This window comes from Schistosoma mansoni, chromosome 4, assembly GCF_000237925.1.
Source record: "Schistosoma mansoni strain Puerto Rico chromosome 4, complete genome".
Classification (NCBI taxonomy): domain Eukaryota; kingdom Metazoa; phylum Platyhelminthes; class Trematoda; order Strigeidida; family Schistosomatidae; genus Schistosoma; species Schistosoma mansoni.
In genome coordinates this window covers 5513251-5538436 of record NC_031498.1, presented here as the reverse complement: position 1 = coordinate 5538436, position 25186 = coordinate 5513251, and the positions used below count along the sequence as shown (strand labels likewise).

At 34.5% G+C, this 25186-nt stretch overlaps 1 protein-coding gene and 1 non-coding gene across 2 annotated transcripts; one reads left to right on the top strand and one right to left on the bottom strand.

Annotated features, from left to right (window-relative positions):
- Window positions 1–3348: 3348 nt before the first annotated feature.
- Window positions 3349–22351, top strand: Smp_050630 (putative synaptotagmin; the record flags this gene model as incomplete). Its single annotated transcript, XM_018796633.1, has 8 exons — window positions 3349–3441; window positions 5132–5290; window positions 6231–6383; window positions 11657–11830; window positions 13333–13520; window positions 16606–16746; window positions 20571–20732; window positions 22318–22351. The coding sequence occupies 8 exons, from the start codon at window positions 3349–3351 to the stop codon at window positions 22349–22351; spliced, it is 1104 nt and encodes a 367-aa protein (XP_018651755.1).
- Window positions 15708–15771, bottom strand: Smp_tRNA_01522_Pseudo_TTG.1.1. Its single transcript has one exon. It is a non-coding gene (tRNA).
- Window positions 22352–25186: the final 2835 nt, after the last annotated feature.

Sequence of the window (25186 nt, the reverse complement as noted above, 5' to 3'; positions counted from 1 at the left end):
TCTTCCCTACTTATGCAGTCGAATTATTGTTGTACAGTTTGCCGCAAGTTGGAAAATGACGAAGGAGGTTCGCTTTTTTTTAGGCCTGAGTAGCCTTGCACTCCATGTAGAATTAAGAGGTTCACTTACCTAATGGAAGGCTTTTTTCGTGTTGTTACTGTTATATAGATTGCTTGAGTGCCCAGTTAATCTATGACGTTATATGACCGCCAATTGGAAAGCAGTGATTTATCAATCGGATTAATCATACATATATACATACATATCACATTAGTCCATAAATAGTCCTCAGAGTTACCATTCATAATTCTCCACGGAATATAACAGTTACCACTAGAAATTATCAATGTGTGATGACTGGCATGGTTTCCGAAAATTATTTTTCGAAGTATTTTAACTAAACGCTATATAATAATTAAATCAATTCCACCCTCCTATTTAACATACCTGATAGATCTTAGTGCATAATGGTCATTCGAGTAGTTTGGGAATTACATAATAACTATAAGAGAATGCCAGAATTTTACGGAAATGATTTTTGAAGGGCGCCAGATTTGTAGATCTCGTTACCCTCTCTACCTTATCAACCAAAAATATTGTCGAATCTGAACAATAAGATGCACACCTTCGGAACCATGAAAGTGGTGATTTCAGATTGGCAGTATAAATTCACAATGGTCATAATCTCTGCCTCCGCCCATATCTATTTCAAATATTAGAGCCCGTTAATATTTTTTAGAAATTAGTATAGAATAGATAGAATGTCACTAGCAGTGGGATCGAGGACGCGCGTTTCGTCCTTTTTGGGGCTCTTCAGCTGGATGTACCTGTTTTCCATAGTTGATGTTCATCCCAGGACTAGAATCCAGTACCGTGTGTTGTAAACCCCATCGCATTATCCTTTTGGTCCAGATAGCCGCTCACTAGGATTGGCTTATCCCCTTAAAACAAAGGATACCTGCTTCCTGAATTTCACTTTAGCTATATCCTACTTATTCTATACTAATATGTGTCATAATAGCTATATAAAGGCGATCTATGCATAATTCACGTATACCAATCAAGATTGATCAAATTTTATTTTAAAATATCAACAGCTGGATAATCCAACCCATGTCAAATTAAACTACTTTCAGAAATCATTTGTTAGTATACTATTTCCGAAGGAAACTGTTAAAAGCTTATTAGAGTGAAACTTTCTGTCATTTCAATTTTATGTGAAATCACAAAGATTCGTATATAAAATATTTATGCAAAATAGCTGATCATTCAAAACGACGGACAACTTTGAAATTGACACGTAGATTGGCATAGACAACCTATTCAGAGAAAATAATCATTACAAACCGATCAAATCAATACTTTTTAAACAAAATAAAAAAGCCAAAAGTTTTCAAATTTAATCCGTCACTACCCTCTATGTAGAACAAATATCAAACAATATAACAAGTGTATAACACATTACAAGTATCCCCTAAATATATTCGTTTGCATTTAGTAACATCCTGTTACACAAAAAATATATCTTAGTATAATATTATCGTTATTCATTGATTTTCTTTAATTTTCCTATTTCTTAATCATGTTTACTTATGAAATTTTACATACAACTATATGATACATGGTGAGTTCATGTAAATTTCAGTATTACAGTTTTAATGTTAGCTTAAAGTTGATTACGCATGCACTCTGTAATTCATCTCACTATTTCATTATGTTTATGTGTATTCCGTATGATTGATTAATCGATCTTTCTACTTATTATCCCCATCTACAATCAATACTCCTCGAAAAATAGATTTTCTTTAAAGCATTTATTCAATTTTCAATAGAATGATGTTTAGTTTGTTCAATTCTTACTGGTTATTATTGTTTTATCTTTCGTTATTGAAAAATTAATTCATCCATTAAGATTCTATCTGATACTTGTGTTATTGTTGTTGTTGTTGTTTTCGCTCTAAACAGATAAGATATTGAATATTCTTAATCTGATTGATTTCCCAATCTCTATTTTCATTGTAGATTGTATTTCTACATATTTTCCGTTTCTTTCATTTCATTTATCAGTTGATTTAATGATCACTTTAAAATTTAGTCACATATTACATAGTTCATATTATTAACCTTTGTGGCAGCGTAAATAATATTGACTTTTGTACTGTTTGTGAGATGTACTTACAAAACTCTATTTAGTCAACATCACAAACTTCGGTCTCTCTGTATATATATATATATATATATATATATATATATATATAATTGTTGTAATATGGTGCAAATAACTAGATCTTCGCACCTTAACAGAATCACCACCTAATGTCTAATTTATGTTTAGGTTTGCTAAAACTAATGCTTAAAAGTTTTTCTAATTGAAATTAGATTATTGTGAGCTTAACATAAAAATGAGATAAATATCTGATTACACTATTTGTGTGAGGGAATTGTGGAGATTATAGTATTTTCACAGTTGAAATCGCTAGTCGATCTAATCACCTGAATCTAGGTGATTATTATATTTCTATACCAGTTATTGGTTTATTCATCTTGAATGTGAATACTGTACGAGAAGTGACTTAGTGATTAAAGGATTTAAATTTCATCTGTTAAATCAATATCTCCAGTCTTTCCTCACCTATATTGTTTTATGGGGTCGGGCGATTTCGCTAGACGCCGGTCTTCAATTTGGGTACATGATCTTGTACCTGGTTACGGAATATTAAAATCTTTGTGAATCGTTAAAATTAACCTGACTTGCTTGTGTTATTGGTTAGTTTTGATTACTTTTTGTTTATTTCAATCTTCAGATTTTTAATTTGTGAACTGTTTTATATGAAATTTGTTGAAAAAATTATAAATCCACTGTAAATGTGTATCTTCTTCATTCGCATTTTATGTTTGGATGTTTACTCCTTGTTTGTACCTCAATTGATCATTCTATACATCTGTTCATATTTTGTGTACAAAAAGGCATTACATACTGAACGTTCTCAAGCTAGTTGGATATTTTCTTCATGATATTGTAGATTCATTGAATTCGATTTTTATTTCAAATCTCATAAGGAAGTTGTTGCGTTTACTTGTTATTCCTTCCCTCTGTTTTATTTCTTAGTCATTTTATTTGCATAATCGAATCGTTTGTCAGTCAATTACTCTTCAGTTCATTTTGCTAATTATGATTTGACATAATTTCATTGACTGATTCTCTGAAGAAAATACATACTAATACTCGCTCTCTATTTATCACTCATTATTTATTTGTAATAATATTCGCTTTTTATTCATCTTCTATTTCCCTTTTCCCTTTATACTAAACCATGCCGTTCCAAACTACATGATGATTATTAGTCAATGGAACAGGCTCTGCAGTATCGTAAAGCGTCCGGACGAAGTATGAGTTCAGGATTTTTATACGTTGTTATTGAACAAGCGAATAATTTGCCAGTAAGTTATTTTGTAAACTGTATAATATCTGTGCAGTATTTTTTTATATACTGGATAGAAATTATAATATATAAATTTGAAGGGAAGTCTTGTTCCTAGGTGATTATGTCTGAAACTTAGGCTAGACTCTGTAGTCTCATCTAGTAACTAGTTCCTTCTCTATAATAACAACACTGTCGTTGTAATCTCCCCCAAACGTCTCAGTAAGAAGAAAAGTTAAAGAGGCTCTTTATATTCTCACAAGTTGAATGTGTTCCAACAACTATTTATATATTTGTAGCAATGACTTGGAATAACAAACTAAAAGAGAAATTAACTTTTCAGGGAAATAGCACAATTCAACGTGGTAATCTGCATTGAAAGTTATTGAGGACTTACTTACTCGTTACAACTGCAATTTGTTAGCAAGAGGAAAAAACTAAATTATTTGGGGCCATCCTAGAAGAAGTCGCGAGATAAGTGACATAATATATGATGGAAATAGGTCACACCTGGCAACTCCCTTTGATAATATTCATCCATTTATCTATAATTCATACATCAGAGAGGATTATCATCATCTCTGCAAACTCAAATGGAAATATGGTTATTAAATAAATTACCTGTACCCTCTTTCAAAGTCTTTATTGATCAGGTTTCTTGTGTTCTAATATATCATGTTTACGATGTTTGACATTTTACGCTATTAGTGAGTTCTCAGCTTTCTTAATTAAACATTTTCATTAATATTCTTCCCAGAAGATTCAGTTTTCAACATTTAAAACATTTTGAAGATAATATTTGATTTATGATAACTCTGTTATTGTTTGTGGTTACGTATGTACACCTTTGTAATTGATGTTTTTATGTAAAAGTGATAGGACGAAATATATACTGATTTCTTCGCTATTGCTTATCATAACGTTTATGCATGAATGATTTTCTTTGTCTAAAACATTGTCCCAACAAATATCAGTTTGGATTTTTACGTGTAACGCCTGATGGTTATGAGTCCCTATAACAAATGTAATCAATACTCTAATCTCATTTTCGAAAGTCAGTACTGAAGTGTAAACTTCACTTGATGTTAGATTTCATGACGAATATAACTACAAGATTATAAATGATAATTTCACGGATTTTAGCGGGTCTTATTTACCATAGAAACGTGTATTTGGTACTGTTCTTTATTCTACTTGCTTCTAAAGTTAATCTAGACTACTTACGTAAATCCGAACAGGCTAATCGTAAAAATGATTTTACCATATATTGTGTGAATAATAATATTTAAATAGTTTTACTTTGTTCTCCTTGTTGAAGTTTGGTAGGAATGGTCTGTCAATTTATGCGTCATCAATGTGATTTTCAAAGTTAAACCGACCTCCTTTACCTGGGCTTGGGACTGGGACTAACTCTAGAAGGGCTCCAGGCGGAGTTAACACTTTAACATAGACACAGTAAATAGCACTTGGTTTTCATGCAACTTCAGCTAATTGACGATATCGTTATGTAACTAATGTATAGATATATCAGCAGTAACTTTCAATCATTTTTGTTTTGTTTAACAAGTTTCTGAAATCCACTGCTTTTGTACATCATCTTGGATATTTGTCTTTTGTAACTAAAAACATTACTTTGTAATTAATTATGATTTTAAACAGCTACCCTTTCTTCAACTTCTTCCTTGTTCTTCTCTTTCTCCCATTATCAGCCCGTAAAACAACTACAGGAACCTTCACCATTTTGTAATATCCATCTAGGACGTGATTATCAAACAAACGAAGTTAAAGAAAAAACACAAAATCCTGTTTGGAACTCTGTGCATCATTTTCTTGTTAGTGATCCAAACGTTGATATACTTCAGCTTATTGTAAGTTTAACTCATATTTCTTCTTTTCCTTTCGGAGGGTATTTTTAGTAGTCATAATTACTTCAGCAGAGATGTGGATCAAGTTGACTTATTTAAAACTAAGTTTATTAGAATACTGACCTATGGTTTCTATATTTAGAAAGGTACGTTTTATCCTCAGTTAGCTAGAATATTCTATTATTTGGCATTTAGTCTAAAGTAATTAGATTTTGTAATAATATGTCGTACATATGAACATAAGTATAATACTACTGCATGTTGTTGTCAGGTCGGTTTTAAAAATTTTAACAGTAGTATAAATAATTCTTTACCGTGAAGTGCGACAACAATTGCTGTAATGCGCTATAGCCTATCAATTAAGGTTTTAATGTACAATTTAACCTATCTGATGTCCGAAAATACAAAGCGACCGCCGACATTCAGTTCATCTTTGTCGCCTTAATGACAAATAGGGAATCCCCTGATAAGCAAATCCAGTGATTATGTAAGAGGAGTGACCTGCATTGATTGAAATAATTTGGGAAATCTTTCGGAACAATAACAATAATGGATTACCTTAGTCAGTGAAACCACTGACTTTCAGTTCATAACTTATAGTCATTGTCATACAGATTCACTCGTACTTCTTGCTTCAAATATTGAACTTCCACTATTCTAGTCCAATTTTTCGTTGTTACTGTCTCGAGTTTTTCCGGCTTCCAATATATTTCTCTATTCATAACAGCTTACTGACGTGATAATTCGACGACTAAATTAATCCACTGTTACATCATGCTGTGCAGCAAAACAGTTATGTCTGTTCGTATGTTCACTGTATGTAGTGGTACAAGTTGACAACTAAGACACCATTACATAATACTGATTTCTTATCCATATCATTTTCACATGTTTCAATAAAACGTCAAATTGTAGGCCTTGTCTTCCTTGTGACATGATTTAGATACGTGACAGCCGAACGGAGACAAAACTAGGATCCTGTAACATCTCACTACAAACCTTATTAACACAGAAGAATATGTCTGTCACGCGACCATTCACCTTACAAGATACAGGTCGGGAATCATCAACCATTTACATGCATTTACAATTGTTGGTGAGTTTTATAAATATTTTACCTAACATTTTAGAATAAATAGTTAAAATTTTTAATTGGTATTAATTTGATATACTCCATACTTTTAACGTGAATATCTTTGACATGAGAAAATAATCCCATCTTGACTTTATCTTCAGAGTTTACTTAGATGTAAATTATTGACATTCCAAAACTCTGCTGTAATGAACGGGAACTCAGGTGGGGACTACCAGCTTACTGTATAACGCAAAGTTACAAAGTGTCTTCATGAAATATGAAAAACCGTACATTAAATACTTCATTGCCATTATAATTACACTCTGTTCACATTCCCGTTCTCTTTAATCTGATCCTCTCAACCTTCTACTGCCAGCCATTCCACTTTTGATTGGTGTTACATACTACTTATGTCGACAGATATAATTAACATAAATCACACTGCTACATTTGGTTGTTAACAGTATTTCAAATTCTCTTTTTATCACATTACATGAGTAACACCATTTAAATAACGTTCATGTCTAATTACTCGATTATTAATAAATCTATAATTTATGAAGCTAATATTTTTGTTTTCTTATAAATCTAGTCGTCACCCACATGCATTATCAAAATCTGTTATCTAAGACAGGCGTAGGTTGTTTATATACTAAGCTATTAATAGACGCTATTTCTAAGGTGCTCTCTCAAGAATCTTTAATTGAATTATATAAAATCCTTTTACTCTGAATTCTATTAATTTCAAACCAATAAAAGACAGACAGAAAAAAATATAACTAACATACTGTATTTGAGCGCCGAGTTGATGTAAAACACTAAATAGGAATAATATATTTGTAAAATCTCAGCGAATGAATTTGTAGTAAATCCAACGTTTCGCCTGGCAATCTGGTCCAAGCTTTTTCAAGGAATTATAATCAAACATTAAAATTATCGAATATAAATAGGTACATGGTTCTCCGAGTTCATTATACACTGAATAGGTCATCCAATCAATGTTAACTATTCGTTCTAATTTAGACGAGAGTTCTTATATATTATTCTGCAATCGCATAAAATTATCGAAGAAAATGTACAATTGGTATAACCACCGAATTTTCAATCTACGCTGTTTAAACCATCATGTTTATCCAAGAACGTTAAGAGTCAAGACTCCAGACGATTCACCACGATCACAAAAAGCAGCTGTTACAGCTACTAGAGTATTTCTTAGAGAACGTATTCATAAATCCACTAAAAATTTGGAATCTCTACGTTCACGTATTGCAAACATTGATAATGTTTTATCTTTAATTATACCACCAGAAATAGAAACAAATGTTGTTGAATTTTTTAAACATAAAGAAAACTTTTATGATCAAATTACAAAAAAACGTCAAATAAGGAAATTCGAACAAATGTTTAAACATCCATCAAATTCCAATAATGACACGATTAGAAACAATTCCAAAGAACTAGATATAAACAAAATTGTTGTGAATCTATCTGACAAACATTTAAATCAACACGAACTATCATTGCTTAAAAAAGGCCTCAATTTCAATTTGAGCAAAACACGACTTATGGCTTCAGAAATTATTCCGGTTATTGAACCTGCCTTAAACAATGTTCCGACTGATCAAGCGAATTCAGTGAGGTTTAAAATCTCAAATGCGTTATTGAAACAAAAACCAAATACACCTAATCTATGTAAAGAAGAAATGAATGCTCTAAAACAGCTACGTAAAGACAGAAAAATTGTTATTATGAGAGCTGACAAAGGAAACACCACTGTTGTTATGAATAATTCTGATTATGAGAAAAAAGTCAATGAACATCTCCAATCTGGACCTTATGAAAAAATCAAGATTAACAAATGTAGAGCAACTTTGAATAAGTTGAAAGCCGAAACAGCCAAAATGCTACAGACTTTAAAACCGAAACTAGGACCATCTCTATGGTTTTCTCTATATCCAAAAAGCAACAAACCATGCAGATTTTATGGATTACCAAAAATACATAAAACAAATGTCCCAATAAGACCTGTTGTTGATTATACCAATTCACCAACCTACAATCTTTCTAGATACCTAGCTAAGATTCTTAAACCATATGAAAGCACAATCAAACACGGAATAAAAAATTCTAATGTTTTTAAAGATGTTATCTCTAATATTCACATAGAAGAAGATGAAATAATGGCAAGTTTTGATGTTTGCTCATTATTCACTAATGTTCCAATTAAGAAAACATTAGATATTATATATAATCTATTAGATTCTGACATTGATCTTAAACAACGCTGTCCTTTAATTACCTCGGATATTATTAAAGCGTTAGATCTATGTTTACGTTCAACTATATTCAGTTTTCGAGGGAATTTATACAGACAGACTGAAGGTGTAGCTATGGGATCACCAGTTTCCCCAATTGTTGCTAACCTCTTTATGCATTCATTGGAAACTAGTGCCATTTCATTATGTTCTCAGGCACCGAAAGTATGGTTAAGATATGTAGATGACACCTTTGTCATTATAAAACGAAACCATTTGGATGAACTGTTTAAACTCATCAACAACTTTGATAGAAAAATCAAGTTCACCAAAGAGTTGGAATCTCCTGAAAACAAATTACCTTTCCTAGACTGTTTAGTGAAAAGGAAAGTTAATAATAGCTTAAAAATTAGTATATTTCGAAAGCCGACAAATTCAGAAAAATTTCTAGATTTTAAATCGGCACATCCACACTCAACCAAAGTGACAGTAGTCAAAAATATGATTACAAGAGCTCAAAAACTTGTCACTGAACCAAATGATATGAAAACGGAAATAAATTTAATTACATCTACCTTAATTATGAACAATTATCCAAAAGATTTTATTAAAAAAATAATTAAGATTGAAAGAAAAGACGACATTGTTAATACAAAAAGATTACAGAAAAAGGAATGGGTTAACACAGTGGTGATCCCATATCGGAAAGGAATTTCGGAAGATATTCGAAGAATCTTAAATAATCAAAATATAAGAGTATTTTTTCGAACAAACAATACTCTAAGATCAAAATTAGTAAGAATTAAAGATCCAATACATAAAGAAGAACAACAAAATTGTGTCTATGAAATCAAATGTAGTGACTGTAATGCAACGTATGTAGGTGAAACATCAAGACAACTGAATGTGAGGGTGAAGGAACACAAACAATGTTTGAAACATATTCCTAAATCCTCAGATGATGTAAGGAAATTGGAGAACAAATCAGCGATAGCATTACATTCGATAGAATCAGGTCATACAATTGATTTCGATGGCACAAGAATCCTTCAAAAAGCTTTTAATTCTTACAAGGAGAGACAAACAGCTGAAGCCTTATACATATGGGCTAATCCAAACAATATTAATAGGAGGGATGGAATACAATTAGCAGTGCCATGGCAGCTAATCATTAATAAGTAACAACCTGAACTCCTTAATGTTTTTTATCTAATTCGTATCATCTAAAATGACAACAATTTACACTCAATGATTCTAATCTGTTGTCTTATCGGAATTTGTTAAAGAATTCATTGGAACATTAAAAATGACACATACATACAGTCAAAAATTACGATCTTCAAATTTCACCTTTATATTTTATTTTTATTTTGTTTAATTATCTTCATGTTATACATACTGTGACAGATATGATTCATATCATATATATTACAAATTGTATGTTTCCTTATAAATTCACTGATAAGAGACAATATATAATGTGAATGTAATTTTCGCCTCTCACCTCTTACGTTTTTCTATACAATATATTATATGAACACTCATCACTTCACATCACAATATGTTATATGAACACTCATCACTTCACATCACATATCTCTTAAACATACCTAGTTTAGACTTTTTGTTAACATTGATTGGATGACCTATTCAGTGTATAATGAACTCGGAGAACCATGTACCTATTTATATTCGATAATTTTAATGTTTGATTATAATTCCTTGAAAAAGCTTGGACCAGATTGCCAGGCGAAACGTTGGATTTACTACAAATTCATTCGCTGAGATTTTACAAATATATTATTCCTATTTAATGTCTAACATACTGTGTATTGGAATATAGTATATAATCAATAAAAAGTCATGATAGTAATTATCTAATTCAAGTACAGGACATTAGCGAAAATGAAATAGTAACATTGAATACCAAAATGTACATGATTTAGATTTCTTTTTTAAAATAAAGGGCATTTGTTTATAGTCCACTTTTACTGTTTTTAAAACCTTTTTTACTTATGGTTCCTGATAATTATTTACAATGGTTTCATGGACCTTAACTACAAGATCTATATCTTCTCATACAAATCGGTAACTTCACAGATTGACTTCATGTGTTGGCCTACACTTTAGATATGGGTTTCTTATTCCACTTTAGTATGGTTTGTTATCTTAGATAATTCAGTCAGTCATAACATAGAAACTGATACGCATATACATCGGTTCAAGTTTCTATACCCCATAAGAACAGAGAAATAAAATTGTAAAAGTAATAACAAAACGATTGCTGATTGTAAAGATTAGTCATCGAAGATACGTTTCAAGAAAATATTAATTACTGGACCAACACATATTAGTTATTCTTGACTGAATAAGAATGAGTTGATACTTATTCAGTTTGAAAACGCAATATCCAAAATGTCTAAATAGAAACTGATGTAACTTACAAGTTTGTTTTTCCCTTTGACTGTTAAAATTTAATCATAAACCGTTGTCCCACTGTCATTTCTGTATCGCGGTCCGCTCATTGACCGCGACCAGTGGTTGGAGACTTTGGATTACTCAGAGTCAGTCAAATTGATGCAGGTATATTTCATTTTAATATTTTTCTAGATCTTCCGTTCCTATATCCCTTCATGCATAGCTATTCTTTCTGCCCTTTCAAATAAGATTATCAGTGTTTAGTCTTTTCATTATCACTACTACTGCATTATTTCGACTCCTTTATTATTCATCTTGTTAATTTGATTTCATTGTGTTAGTGTAGTATTCCAACTTTTGTCAACCCGTATTTGTACCAGGCTCTTCGTTATTTATGAATGACTCATTTGTTCAACCATTTGGTAATTGTTTTTATTTTCTTTGTATTAACCAATCCATCGAGTTATGGACGTTTACACAATAGTTGTGATTTAACTCCTAGCACACTTTTAAGATAGTTTAGCTCATAGCTTTCAACTTTGTGAGAAATCTCTGTAGAATAATTAGATGTACACAAAAATTGATTACCTAAGGAGAAATAAATGTTTCTTATTATAACAGGCTTTACTTCCTGGACAACGCCAAAATCCAAGTGGGGATGATAATACCAATATAAAACGCAGTTTATCCCTGAATAAGAAATCTACCGATAATTCTACCCCAACTGAAAAACCTTCGGAATCCCCTACAGCGAATCCAGAAATGGTTGTAAGAAATCGTTTTCCTGATGATAATGTAAGTACTATGGTACTTATGACTTATGTTTTTTGTTAACAGTAATAAATTTCGTTATCATTTGATTCAGTAGGTTGTATTTTAACTTTGGTAATTTGATTGTAATTTCTGTTTGGTTTTGATCATCTTATGATCGGTTCCAAGAGAAATTGGGTTCATCTGTAACTCTTACTTTGTTGACACGTATAAACTTGTGATGCAACTGTAAGCAAGGATGGGTAGTGGCTAGCAGTGGAATCCAGGACGCGCGTTTCGTCCTATCCATCTTTGCTTACAATGCTTGTGAATTAAGGCTATATCGAGGCAATACGCACAGTATGCACATATGCCAAATAGAGACTGACTAGTTGCAGTCCTAAACATCAATGGGAAGATTCAAACAAACAATACTAAATGAATTTGTGATGCAACTGTTTTTCACTAGTATTTGATTTCTTACATTCATGTGATTTTAGCCTCCAATGAAAACTTTCTTAATGTGGTTTTTTGTTGTGACCGAAGAATATTACTTAATTTATGTTAGCATAGTTAAGTCAAAATCGAACAACAGTTAACCTTCGGTTTCAGCTGTAATAATTTTGATAGCTGTTAAACGAACATCATTATTTGTTCGCTAAAACAACATCTTCATAGTTGCACGATACTACTTTGTCTGACTTAACATCCTTTCGTATTTAGTTCGCTAGCTGTTATAAATTTACTTATTCCACTTCTTGAAAAGAATTTATTAGCTGTTAGTAAAAGGAATAGTCCCCCACGCTTTGAAATGATTTCGTTATTTATGTAGACGTCGACTATCAGAAGACTCAGATATTTTCATCACTGCAGTCATTCAGTGATGAGTTTAGCCTAAACGCTCTCTAAATTGCTTTCGTGAGACACTATGGCCTGAAGGGACAAGCCCTCCTTGTATCCTAGCACCATTTGATCAGTATTATGAGAGACCTTGATCACAATAAATTGAATTTGTTCTAAGTGAGCACTTCGATATGTACTGAATACACATTTTAAGTCTCTTATGAATAAATTAGATAAAACTAGGATTAGTTTTGTTGCAGTTTACTTAGTTCATTGAATATAATTTATGTAATCTTTGTCATTTTACGGACTATCGGTACTTGTTAAGCATAATCCACTATTTACTAACAACGTATACTTCTATAGAGCTCTTCGTATTATAATCGTAAAGTAACTTCGTTTTCCGACGTATCGCCAAATTTTTCAGCCATATTTTCTTAGTTATGGAACATTAAACAAACTAGAAATCCATGTGTTGAATGTATTTTTTAGAATACATGTTCACGATATACCTATGCGTAGCAACATTGACGATTTTATCCATTTATTGTTTGTGATATTCTCTGAACAGAAGAATACTTCCGAGAACTGATTTTATAATAATATGAATATGAGGTATGCTGTCATAAAACTTCATACTAACCACCTCTAAGACTAAAACTACTGTCAAATGGTACTTTTCTTTGAAAATATTTTTGTTCTAGGATATTATTTCTTCTACAGAATCTTTATCAACAACAAACTTCAATAATCAGTCTGCTCAGGCAGTTAGACAAGTGATGACAAGTAATAGTATACAACAAATAAGCAATTCATCATTGGGTCGTATTCGTCTAACTATTCAGTTTCATACTCTATCGAACTATTTAGAAGTAACAGTACATGAATGTCAGTAAGTAGTTCACTCTTATTTGTGCCACTCTCATTGTGATACTTCAATTTTTATGCAGCCATAAAACTACATACAAATATGTACAAAAGAGTTAGCCTATACTTGAAAGAATATTTATACTAACACTTTCTGTTGACACCTCGTTATTTTATTAATTAGAGAGCGATTTACATAATTTCACTTACGTAACTATAAGAAAATGCGAGGAAAATTAGTCATTCACTATATATATATATGTATATATGTCTGATGGGAGCACAAACGAAGAATAAATAGATCTAAAGAAGAGAACTGCTGATGGATCAATGATCAATATATCAACGACCTTTGCTGCTACCTTGACGTGGTGGTCGGGCTTGCCTATCGTGATGAACCAATCGAGCTATACTGTCTGGAACAATCATTCCTCAAGGTCCTACCATGCCAGACAGGTCGGTTGAAGAGCGGTAAGACTAAAAGCAGCAAACCCAATGTCCGAAGGCGAAGTCCTACTGCTGACTGTACAGAGGTGTGACAGCAGTAAGGTGTTTCCTTCGGACAGCCAGCATAACAGCGATGCTGCCTTCCCACAAGGAGGGATGGGGTTAGAAAAGGTCGACCCTAAAAATGCACACCTCGCCTTATCCCACGGATTTCCGTCCCTGGCGGTAAGGTCCCAACAAGTACGGAGCTAACACAAAAACTACCCACAAAAGGTCGTGTGTGACCGACCTCAAGCAGTTGTCCCTTGGGCACTGCGGTCACGCTCTTAGGTCATTAAGACCACTTCTAACCCGATTTCCTTTCCAGGTACCTCTAGAAGAACCTTTCTACGGTATGGGCAACCGGGAAGTGATAACTGCCCTCATACCTCTAACAGCACTCAAGACCACTGTATTCATAATCAATCTCCTTCTTCACTTCCTACCATTCCTTCTACCTCAACTTTCAACACTAAACTTCCTCTTTCGGTTTCCTCCTCAAGTGTCACTATGGCCAACGACTCTAGTGCGCGAAACACTGACTAGTGTAGGGGATGGTTGGAAAAGAGTTAGGGGCGGCCAAACCAAAACATGCCATCAGTGCTTGAAGTCACTAACTTCTAGTCTGAGCCATGTTAGTAGATACAGACTACCTGGTTGGGGTCCGTGTGACTATCGTAACCAATGGTTGGAGACTCTAGGTGACATGGCTCAGAATCGATCAAAATGGCGTAGGTGTATACACTCTTTATCTTCCCTTAAACCTTAAAATTGCTTCATAACTTTCTTCCTTCCTATACTATATTCTTATATACAACCTATATTTTATATACTACTACCACTAAATTAACTACTTCTATGAATCTGGTGTTGATCTTGTTGTGCTAACGAGGTATGGCAACTTGGACCGATGCATATATGTGCCTGGTCCTACGTTGTAGCTGACTGACTGTCTTAATTAACGAATATATATGAAGAAATAATCTGTCCAGTAAATAATCCTTTTACAAATTTTATCCAACTATCGAATTACTCATACAAATTGTCATAAAAAACAAACATGTACGTCATCAAAAATACTATCAAAAGGAGAATTCCTCCTTCAAATGAGTGCATATGAAGAGAGTGACGATGTTATTATACATTAGGAAGTGCCACTTTCTCGTAAATGTGACACAGGTAATTAACAATAAAATATCTTGACGTACACTGTCGGGTCCTGGCCCACTGGTTTTAAGGCTGAGCCATAACGAATTGGTCGGTGGTCCTGGGTTTGATCTCTAGTGGGAATGTAGATACACATTACTAAGGGGTCCCGTACTGGGACGAAATAGCTGTCCAGTGCTTCTTGATTTTCGATATTTGTCTAGGATCAGTGCGTGATGTAATCTGTGATAAGATTTGGCACTATATTCCAATAATTGGCAAGCTTCTAATAATGTTGTGTGTAAAAAAATGAAATGCCAGATCACGTAGGAGAATGAATCAACACTTCTGTTTTTCAACTATACACTTTGCGACCTGTAGAATTGAACAATCCTAACTTGAACTACTGAGTACTACTAAGTAGTGTATTATGTTACATTGAAAATAAACGAGAGCGGAAGCAATACATATAGTGTGATAAGCAAAGATGGATAGTGGCTAGCAGTGGAATCCAGGACGCGCGTTTCGTCCTATTTGGGACTCGTCAGCTGGATGTACCTGCATCCCAGAGTTGATGTTCACTCTGAGACTCGAACCTAGTACCCTCACTTCAAACGCCATCACGTTATCCACTCGGCCAATGAGTCCTGATAGCCACTTGCTTGTGCGATGGGGTGAAGTTTAAATTCATTTACTATTGTTTGTTTGAATCTTCCGATCGATGTGTTAGGACTGCAACTGGTCAGTCTCTAATTGGCATATGTGCATACTGTGCGTATTGCCTCGATATAGCCTTGATTCACAAGCATGATAAGCAAAGATTGATAGTGGTTAGCAGTGGAATCCAGGACGCGCGTTTGAAGCGAGGGTACTGGGTTCGAGTCCCAGAGTGAACATCAACTCTGAGATGCAGGTACATTCAGCTGACGAGTCCCAAATAGGACGAAACGCGCATCAAACTGGATTCCACTACTAGCCACTATCCATCTTTGCTTATCATGCTTGTGAATCAAGGCTATATCGAGGCAATACGCACAGTATTCACATATGCCAATTAGAGACTGACCAGTTGCAGTCCTAACAAATCGATGGGAAGATTCAAACAAACAATACTAAGTGAATTTAATACATATAGTGGTTAAGCGCTCGCGCGAGAGACTGATAGGTCCTGGGTTCGAATCTCGCGAGGCGGGATGGTGGATGCGCGTTGCTGAGGAGTCCCACAATAGGAAGAAACGGTCGTCCAGCGCTTCCAGGTTTTCCATGGTGGGCTAGCTTCAATTGACTCATGATTTCAACTATATAACAATACATATGTATTAACCCAGTGTTCAACTTCATTCATTTATTGGATTATGGAAAATAATTGCATCAGACTTAGTATAGCTCATTTGTCTTAGATCCTTAAGTCATCCATCTTCTATTTGTTGAGTTTATGAATGATATTTTTATTTCTTATCTCATCCCTATGTATATAGACATTTAAGCGGTGTTGATAAAGACGGTCTATCTGATCCATATGTAAAACTTTATCTTATGGATTTACACGAAAACATGGTCAGTGATTCAAAAAAGACTAAAACTGTTAAAGATAACTTGGACCCAAAGTACGAAGAAAGGTAATTTCGTACATATTTATGTATGTATTATATGAGATATTTGTTGTTAATTCTTAGTTTGTCATCGGATATTATAAGTGAACATTCAGATTAAAGTACATTAAATGGTTGGTAATGACTTTGTATTGTTGAATTACCATTTAATATCACATGTTTTCATAATGTTACTTTGTTAGTCCTAAAATATTACCAATAAAAATATACTCATTTTACCTCTAGAAAGTGTTACACGTCTTAGGAATCCATTCAATGTACTCATCAGTTCATGTGTTAAGTCCTCGGAATGCTTTGTACTGTATTGATTTTCTCATATGATACCACTTTTACTTTCTATTATCGCACTACCTTGGCCTTAAAAAATAAGCGTATTATTATTTTTTTAAGTATCTTGCTTCAAATCCTGAGAATATATATAATTTCTCTTTTTGAATGAATTTTCGTTGGTTCCTGTAACACGTCTAAATTTTCTACGTTTGTGATTGTTACCGAATACATGTATCTCTATGTCACTAATATTTTTACATCCCACGTGCTTCTATTACCTTCGTTTGCTACTTACCTGTGATTGGTGATGTAATGAAAACCCCATATATTATTAGTTTTATTAATTTCTCATACAACCAAAGAGCTCGATTGATTGGGAATCAGTGGTGAGAGTTATTTATAGATTAAACTACTTGAGCAAACAATAAAAAAGTGACACATTTGTAATAGCTTTGCTGAACACATACTTCCTGAATGATAAGTATCAATGTTTCAGTTTTAATTTACTCTTTTTCGACTTATCTGTTACTCAATACATAAAAAGTCAGGTAACATCTCACATGTTATAGTTTTCATCTATTTGTACGTGTAAGGACGGCCCGTCGGTAGACTCTCGGAAGCCCTAAGAAGCCCAGGAAGAGCCGCAGACATTCCATCCAATCACGGCTAGGGGAATGTTCTAGAAATGCCAACGTGGAGCTTCTCCATTGGATGGATTAGTTTGATACCTATGTGCTTATTGGTTGACCTAAATGTTAATTTACTTTCAGCCAAAAACTATAAATACACGAGATTTCTGTGCTATATTTTGACACTGTTTGGGGCAATAAACTTCCTGCTTACCAGTCTTTGTCTTCTCTCTTTTGCGACGTTTGCGGGTTCTATCGTTCAAGTAGTCAAGTAGTTCGCGGCATATTAAGAATCAAGGTTCGAGATATAACAACTGGCGACGGGTTAATTTATCAAGATGTCTATTACCTTTGACCAATTTGAAGTTTTTCTAGAGCGCCATGAAAAACGGCTTGAACAATTCCAGATGCGCATACTCGAAAAACTAACCCAGCAGATGAACCTCAATAAGAATGGACTTACAGATGTTTCTGCCAAATCGCATGCTGATTGTATCATTGATTCCATTCACGAATTTCATTTTGATGGTGTTGCTGGTGTAACATTCGAATCTTGGTACAAGAAATATGAAGATGTATTTAATGTCGACCTAGAAACTTTTGATGATGCCGCCAAGGTCAGGGTGCTACTACGAAAGCTGGGTACCATTGAACATGAACGATATACTAATTACATTCTGCCCAAGAACCCAAGAGACATTTCATTCGAAGAAACAGTTAAAATTTTGTCGCAAATTTTCGGTGAACAGTCCTCCTTGTTCAATATTCGATATCAGTGCTTGAAAATAGTAAAAGCCGGCAATGATGACTGGGTGCAACATGCTAGCATAATAAATCGCGAATGTGAGCGCTTTAAACTATCAGCAATGACAGAAAACCAATTCAAATGTCTTGTTTTCGTATGCAGCTTACAGTCTTCAGAAGATACCGACATCAGAACCAGAATTCTAAGTAAAATTGAACAGTGTCCAAATATCACGCTTCAAGAGGTGACTACTGAATGTCAGCGTCTGGTGAACTTGAAGCATGACACTTCAATGGTAGAAAATAATGGTCGACTACCTTATGTACAGGCAGTAAGTGGGAAGAAAGATTCCTATATGCAAAAGCAGAACACAACCATTAAGAAGCCTCCATCCGCATGTTGGTTTTGCGGAGAGCTGCATTACAAAAGGTTCTGCCCATACAAAAACTACCGGTGCACTAGATGTCAGCTCAAAGGACATAAAGAAACATGTTGTAAGAAGAAGATGCACCGTCGCTCATCGAGTGTTCATTACCGAAGACGTAAAAACTGTTCATCAACCAATAGAATAATGGTAGCACATACCAGCACAGAACATAATCGAAGAAAATATGTGACCTTAGAGATTAATGGACGCCGTGCCCGTCTACAGCTTGACACTGCTTCAGATATTTCACTTATCAGCCGCAAAACATGGAGTCATATTGGCAAACCCTTGGTGCTCCCTACAACTCAGTTAGCACTCAGTGCATCTGGAGAGAAGGTAAATATTGCTGGAGAGATATGCTGCCCAGTTAAAAAAGGGAATGTACAGAAGAATGTGAAAGTATATCTCACTGAAAGCCCAGGACTAGATTTGCTTGGTCTTGACCTAATAGAAATGTTGCAGTTGGCTAACCAGCCAATTAATCATATATGTAGTCCGGTGAGATCTGATGCACTCTCAAGGTTGATCGGTCCCCAGGCAAAACATGGAGAAGATGTACTCATTGCCGCAGGAGAAGGCGAATCAGAAGTTCAGGCAAAGAACCCATGGATATTTGAAAAAAAATCGCCACCCAAGAAAAGAAGAAAACCTGTACAAGAGTATCAGACGAACGACCGCGGCGAAAAGGTACTTGTAAAGTATCAAGGCGGTCAGAAATGGGAACCAGGTGTCATAGTACGGCGTATTGGGAAAGTACTTTATTTAGTCCGTGGAAGGGACGGAAAATGTACCAGACATATGAATCAGATAAAAAGGGATCATAGGACAGCAGCAGTAGACACACAAGTACCGTTCCACATTCTGGTGGAGAAAGGCCCGAAAGAAGGCCGCAACCAACGACTAGAAAAACTTAAGAGTGAGAGCGCGCAGCCAATAAGGGTGATGAACAGAAAAACGAGAACAACAACAATGCTTCAAGAAAATCCAAAAAGAAATTCATACGTCACAGACTTCAAAGGGGGAGGTGTAAGGACGGCCCGTCGGTAGACTCTCGGAAGCCCTAAGAAGCCCAGGAAGAGCCGCAGACATTCCATCCAATCACGGCTAGGGGAATGTTCTAGAAATGCCAACGTGGAGCTTCTCCATTGGATGGATTAGTTTGATACCTATGTGCTTATTGGTTGACCTAAATGTTAATTTACTTTCAGCCAAAAACTATAAATACACGAGATTTCTGTGCTATATTTTGACACTGTTTGGGGCAATAAACTTCCTGCTTACCAGTCTTTGTCTTCTCTCTTTTGCGACGTTTGCGGGTTCTATCGTTCAAGTAGTCAAGTAGTTCGCGGCATATTAAGAATCAAGGTTCGAGATATAACAGTACGGAATATATACGTACGTTTAGAAATTTTCGAAAGTGACTGTACTTTCCAAATTAATATACTGTGTCCAGGTAATATACCGTTTGCAGTTTTTTTGTCTATTTTATTCTAAAAACAGTTTTATTGGAAAAGTATCTTTGATGCATATTATCAGATCGTGAACATACACTTTAAAAGTCTGTATTATTTAAACTATAATGTTATGTAAAAAAGTGATAGTCTCAAATCAGTACCACTACTACTCTATTTATTAACTTTGGTTTAAGAAAACATATATAGTAATGATCTCACGGTGTATTAACTTCAACTATTCTTTATATAAAATTGTCTATTAATGACGTCTACTTGATATAATTTTACTTTCTTTTATACTTCAGTTTTCAGTTTCCGATTGAGGCTGACCACCTTCCATTGACCATTCTAAGGCTGGATATCAAAAATCATGTGGGACGTTTTACACGTAGTGGAAAAACGCATTTCATAGGGACTCTGTCGATAAATCTTATTGATTCAGTAGACGGGAAAGCTGAAACTAAGTGGTAAGGTTAATGCTTTATTCTCTTATAATCTCTTTTTAAATAAGTATGCTTATGTAGACGTTGGTATCGATTTTCAGAGGTAAAAGGATAATCATAATTATCTAAGTATTTCACTGCTTTTTTGAGATATTTGGCATTCATATAAACACTGTATGTGTTTTTTACCCTCATAAAATCCAATTGTATTGGATAAATGTATTCATCATAAACTTTCAGAGATTGCTTTCAATCCGGGTAGTCGAATCCCAGCTAAAAATATGGTGAATATCATGTTTAGTTATGAACAAATAGTATTAGTAAAATAAGTTATTTTGTCCCTCAATATGTAAAAGATGGGGTAGGATAAACTCATTGTTGAGATTATTCTTACTCACATCAACCTGGTGGTTTCTGGCTAGGTGAGGGTATATCTACTTAACTAATGATATATGTTATGATGAGATTATACATCATGTTTTATGAATCTGATTCATTGATTTATGGCTATATTTAAATATTTGTTTCACCAGTTGAAGTTCTCAAGTGAGGCCTCGTCTGCTGTTAGAGAATTTGTGACTAAATGAAGCAAGATTTTCCTTGGAAAATAATATAAATCAAGTTATTTTTTTCAGGTTAATAATATAAGGGTTAACAATAAATTTATCGACATCCAAGTGTGAAAAGTGTGTTTGTAACCTACTAGGCTTGTGTACCTCAAAATATTTTCTGCATGTTTCGAGATAGATTATTGTTTGGTCATGATATATTTTAGAATTGATCTTCTAAAACTCCATTTCTCGCAACTGAGAGATCATAATGACGTTCACGTAGATGCTTAGTTTTCGATTGTCAGTATTCGTTTTGACATTTGGTGCTTAACAAATATGGATGTTGCCCTACAATTCAAATCAAATAACGGGTAAAACTAAATTATACTGATGATCTTGAATGGATCAATTAAATTTATAGTAACACCTCAGGCTTTGTGTGAAATTCAGATCATAGTGAATGATAGCATTTTTCTTATTAAGAATCAGGGAAATTGTCAATATTTAATTTGAAAAATACTGAGAATTGATGTAAATATCTTTTCCACAACCACATAGTGAATACGACATTGTGTGTAAACTACATTAAAAGAAATCTCTGCTCACTAATGCAGCTTGCGAATGAGAATACTTGAAATGACCCAATCCATAGTTAAAGACATTCGTATGGCCCAAGTGTATTTTCCTACTTAAAAACTTCTAGCCACAATCTTTCTTACCCTAATTCATAAATTTAGCTAATCTCCCAATATTTATTTCTCAATCTTTTTCTTTTACTATAATGAACAACTCAACTTGTAAGGGTCGTTCAATCATATCGAAATTATCTTTTTCACTGCGATTGTATTGCTTCTTGTCATTAATTTTTTTTAACTAAACACTTTTCTGATTAGCTGATAAATCACCAATGTTGATTTTAATAAATAACGTCCTATATGAATTTTTTATTCCTAGTGATTAGTTATTATTAACACAGCAGTAGTTAACGATGCACCAGTTTTTAGCTTATTTAGACCTAAATTAAAATGGGATGTTACTCTTTTTTCTCTTTATTTAAGGTACGACTTGGCGTCGCCCATTTTTCGTCCATAACTTCGTGTTGTTTTGTTCGAAATACACGCAGCTATTGTCTCTATGTTATTTGGTATCAATTAGTTACTTTCTTAAACTGTCATCTCTATTTCCATGCAATTAGTGTGGTTTATTTGGATTTTTGCTTTTCTGTGTATTTCCCTTTATTAAGAATCATGTATATTTATATTTGCTATAATATCATATTTTTATTAAAAAATAGTTATTAATGCACTCTATTTACAACTCTGAAAGTGTATGAAATTTTATTACATGACCTACGACTCAACGTTCACTTATGCTTATTTGTTTTATGCCGCCATGTGTGTCACACTGTAATTTTCCCTTGGATTCTTTACTTTTTGAGTTGCATTATTTTTTTCACATCCATGATGATCTAACCGCCATTATTACCGCATCGAAAATTTACCTAACTTGAAAGTTGTTGGCCATTAAGCTAATATATACTTTGAAAATAGCATTTCTTTTTCATAGAGTTCAGTGGAGATCGTAGTCTGGACGTACATCTTTTGTATTCCTCGGAGATAACAAACGATAAAATCGATCTTTCGATACGGGGTCAGCAACCCTAGTCCGTAGAAAGCGACCCCGTCAAAAACCTTGATCAGATAAAGTTCAACTCTAACCTGGGGGTGTAACGATTTTTAAATTAGGAGAGTTATGATGCTTCGTGTTGGAAGATGAGACTCCTCTTAAGTCACGATGCCAATGGCTCTTCTGAGAGGGAGGGGGCAGTCAAATAGCTGCGGAAATGAGGAGATAAAACTTAACGGTGCTCGAAACCAGTGAAACCCATTGGGCCCAAGCTTGACAGGAAAGGATAGATTCAGGAAAGATGCTGTTGTACTCTGGTCGTGAAGAAGAAAATGCTCCGCACACAGGGAGTTGCTCGGATGCTGTCCAAAGAAGCACGAAAAGCACTTGTAGTATGGGGATCTCATGCATGCAGAATCTTCAAAGCAATGAAGAAAGGAATCACCAATGATAGCAATCACGAGGATAAAGATCAGTTTTATGAGAAGCTGCAATCGGTAATAATGAAGTGATCAGGAAAAGACCTGGCCATTTTGATGAGAGATTTAAACGACAAGATCGGAATGGATCACACTGGATCTGAAGATATCGTAGAACGACATGACCTTGGAGAAAGAAAAGACAGTGACAGATTTGTAAGTTTATTTGCATCCAACAATGTTCCCCTACAAACATATACACAGAGCATCATGGGTCTCACTAGAGCATACTATAGAGGACCAGATAGGCCATATTTGCATCACCAAAATTTCAGAAGGACAGTGGAAGACGCGAGAGTCAGGAGAGGATATGACACAGTTTTAGGTCGATAAATAAAGAGAGTTTGATGTATGTACGGAGGCACGGATAGGCATGCTAAAGACATAATTCCTACAACTGGTAAACATATGGTACTCACAACAACTGTAAACCAAAATAAAGTCGTAATCCTCAATACAAACGTCAAGATAGTTCTACTGTATGGGGTCTAGTAAGTTAACAACACCTTCCGAGCCCCCAAATCATCCTCAGGATGATTTTGAGGTGGTGGAGAAGATTTGCAGACCAGGTAGAGTCTTGTCCTCTGAGCTGGTTGGTTTGGTCGTGGAGCTTCCATCGTTTTTTTGAACTACATCATCAGTGTAAACTTCAAGTAGAGGTGAAGTGTTCAAGTTTCTCCACATGTGGTTCACAGCTTGTTTAGTACACCTCAGTGTTGATTGGTTCTTGTTGACCTTGAACCTGCCATTGTCTAGTTTGTTTTGATTGTATCTCCCATTGCAAGATTCTTTTCTGAAGTCAAAATCTTCGGGCAGAGGACTTTTTTGTATGTGCTGTATTGTGCAACACTATTGGATTCAAGTAGATTGGCGAGAATCTACTACTGAACACTGATTTTTTCATGCTGACTGAGTAGTTAGTACTGTACTCAAAATGTCTCATCAATAGGATGACATTTCCCAGCTCCAGATAAAAGATGTGTTCCAGACTCAGGACAAGTCCCTTGGACCACTTCTAAGGATCGTTTTGAGCCCAAGAGAAGTACGATTATTCCAATCGCCGGTTATGATTCGAAGGGATTACGGACTTCGTTGCCACACTATTTCAACATAATAAGATAAAACCAACTACATGAGAAGCGAAAAAGTCGAAATAACAGTAGTATTAGTGGTAATATAAACATAGATGTTATAAGTTTGAAAGGTAAGGATAGATTTATAGGAAAAAGACTATGAAACAATATTGAAACCCAGAATTCAAAAGATCAAGAATGAAGGCATCTGAACTATTGTTATAAACTTCCAGACATATCATCCAACGTCTTCAACCCCTGATCACAGATGTCGCATGGGTCCCAACTGAGAAGTCCTTATCTAACAACACGGATCAGGACATCAATCGATGACTTAAAACTGACGCCATGTCTGGGTTTAGCACCCTCCAGCTAACTTCAAATATGTACCTACGTCAGTTAGAATTGCGAGTCGACAGAGATGGTGGTTGGGCAAATGTGACACACATACCGGTTACTTACTTCAGTCAATGAAGATTCACAGCTTCATTAACTGATTTCCCATCTCTACTTGCTGACGTGCGTATAGCTTCAGTATTATCCAATCAATGATTCCTTCACGTGGGAGAACTGGCCCCAAAACATCTATGGTTAGATACTAGCAACCCATGTCTAGTAAAAACCAACAAAACTAGTGGGTATTTATACCCTTAAGCTGACAAATTGCTAGTAACTAGGACAATATTAGATTACATCCACACTGAATTTATCAATAACCATATTTAGATATCCGTTTTATCATTGAATAT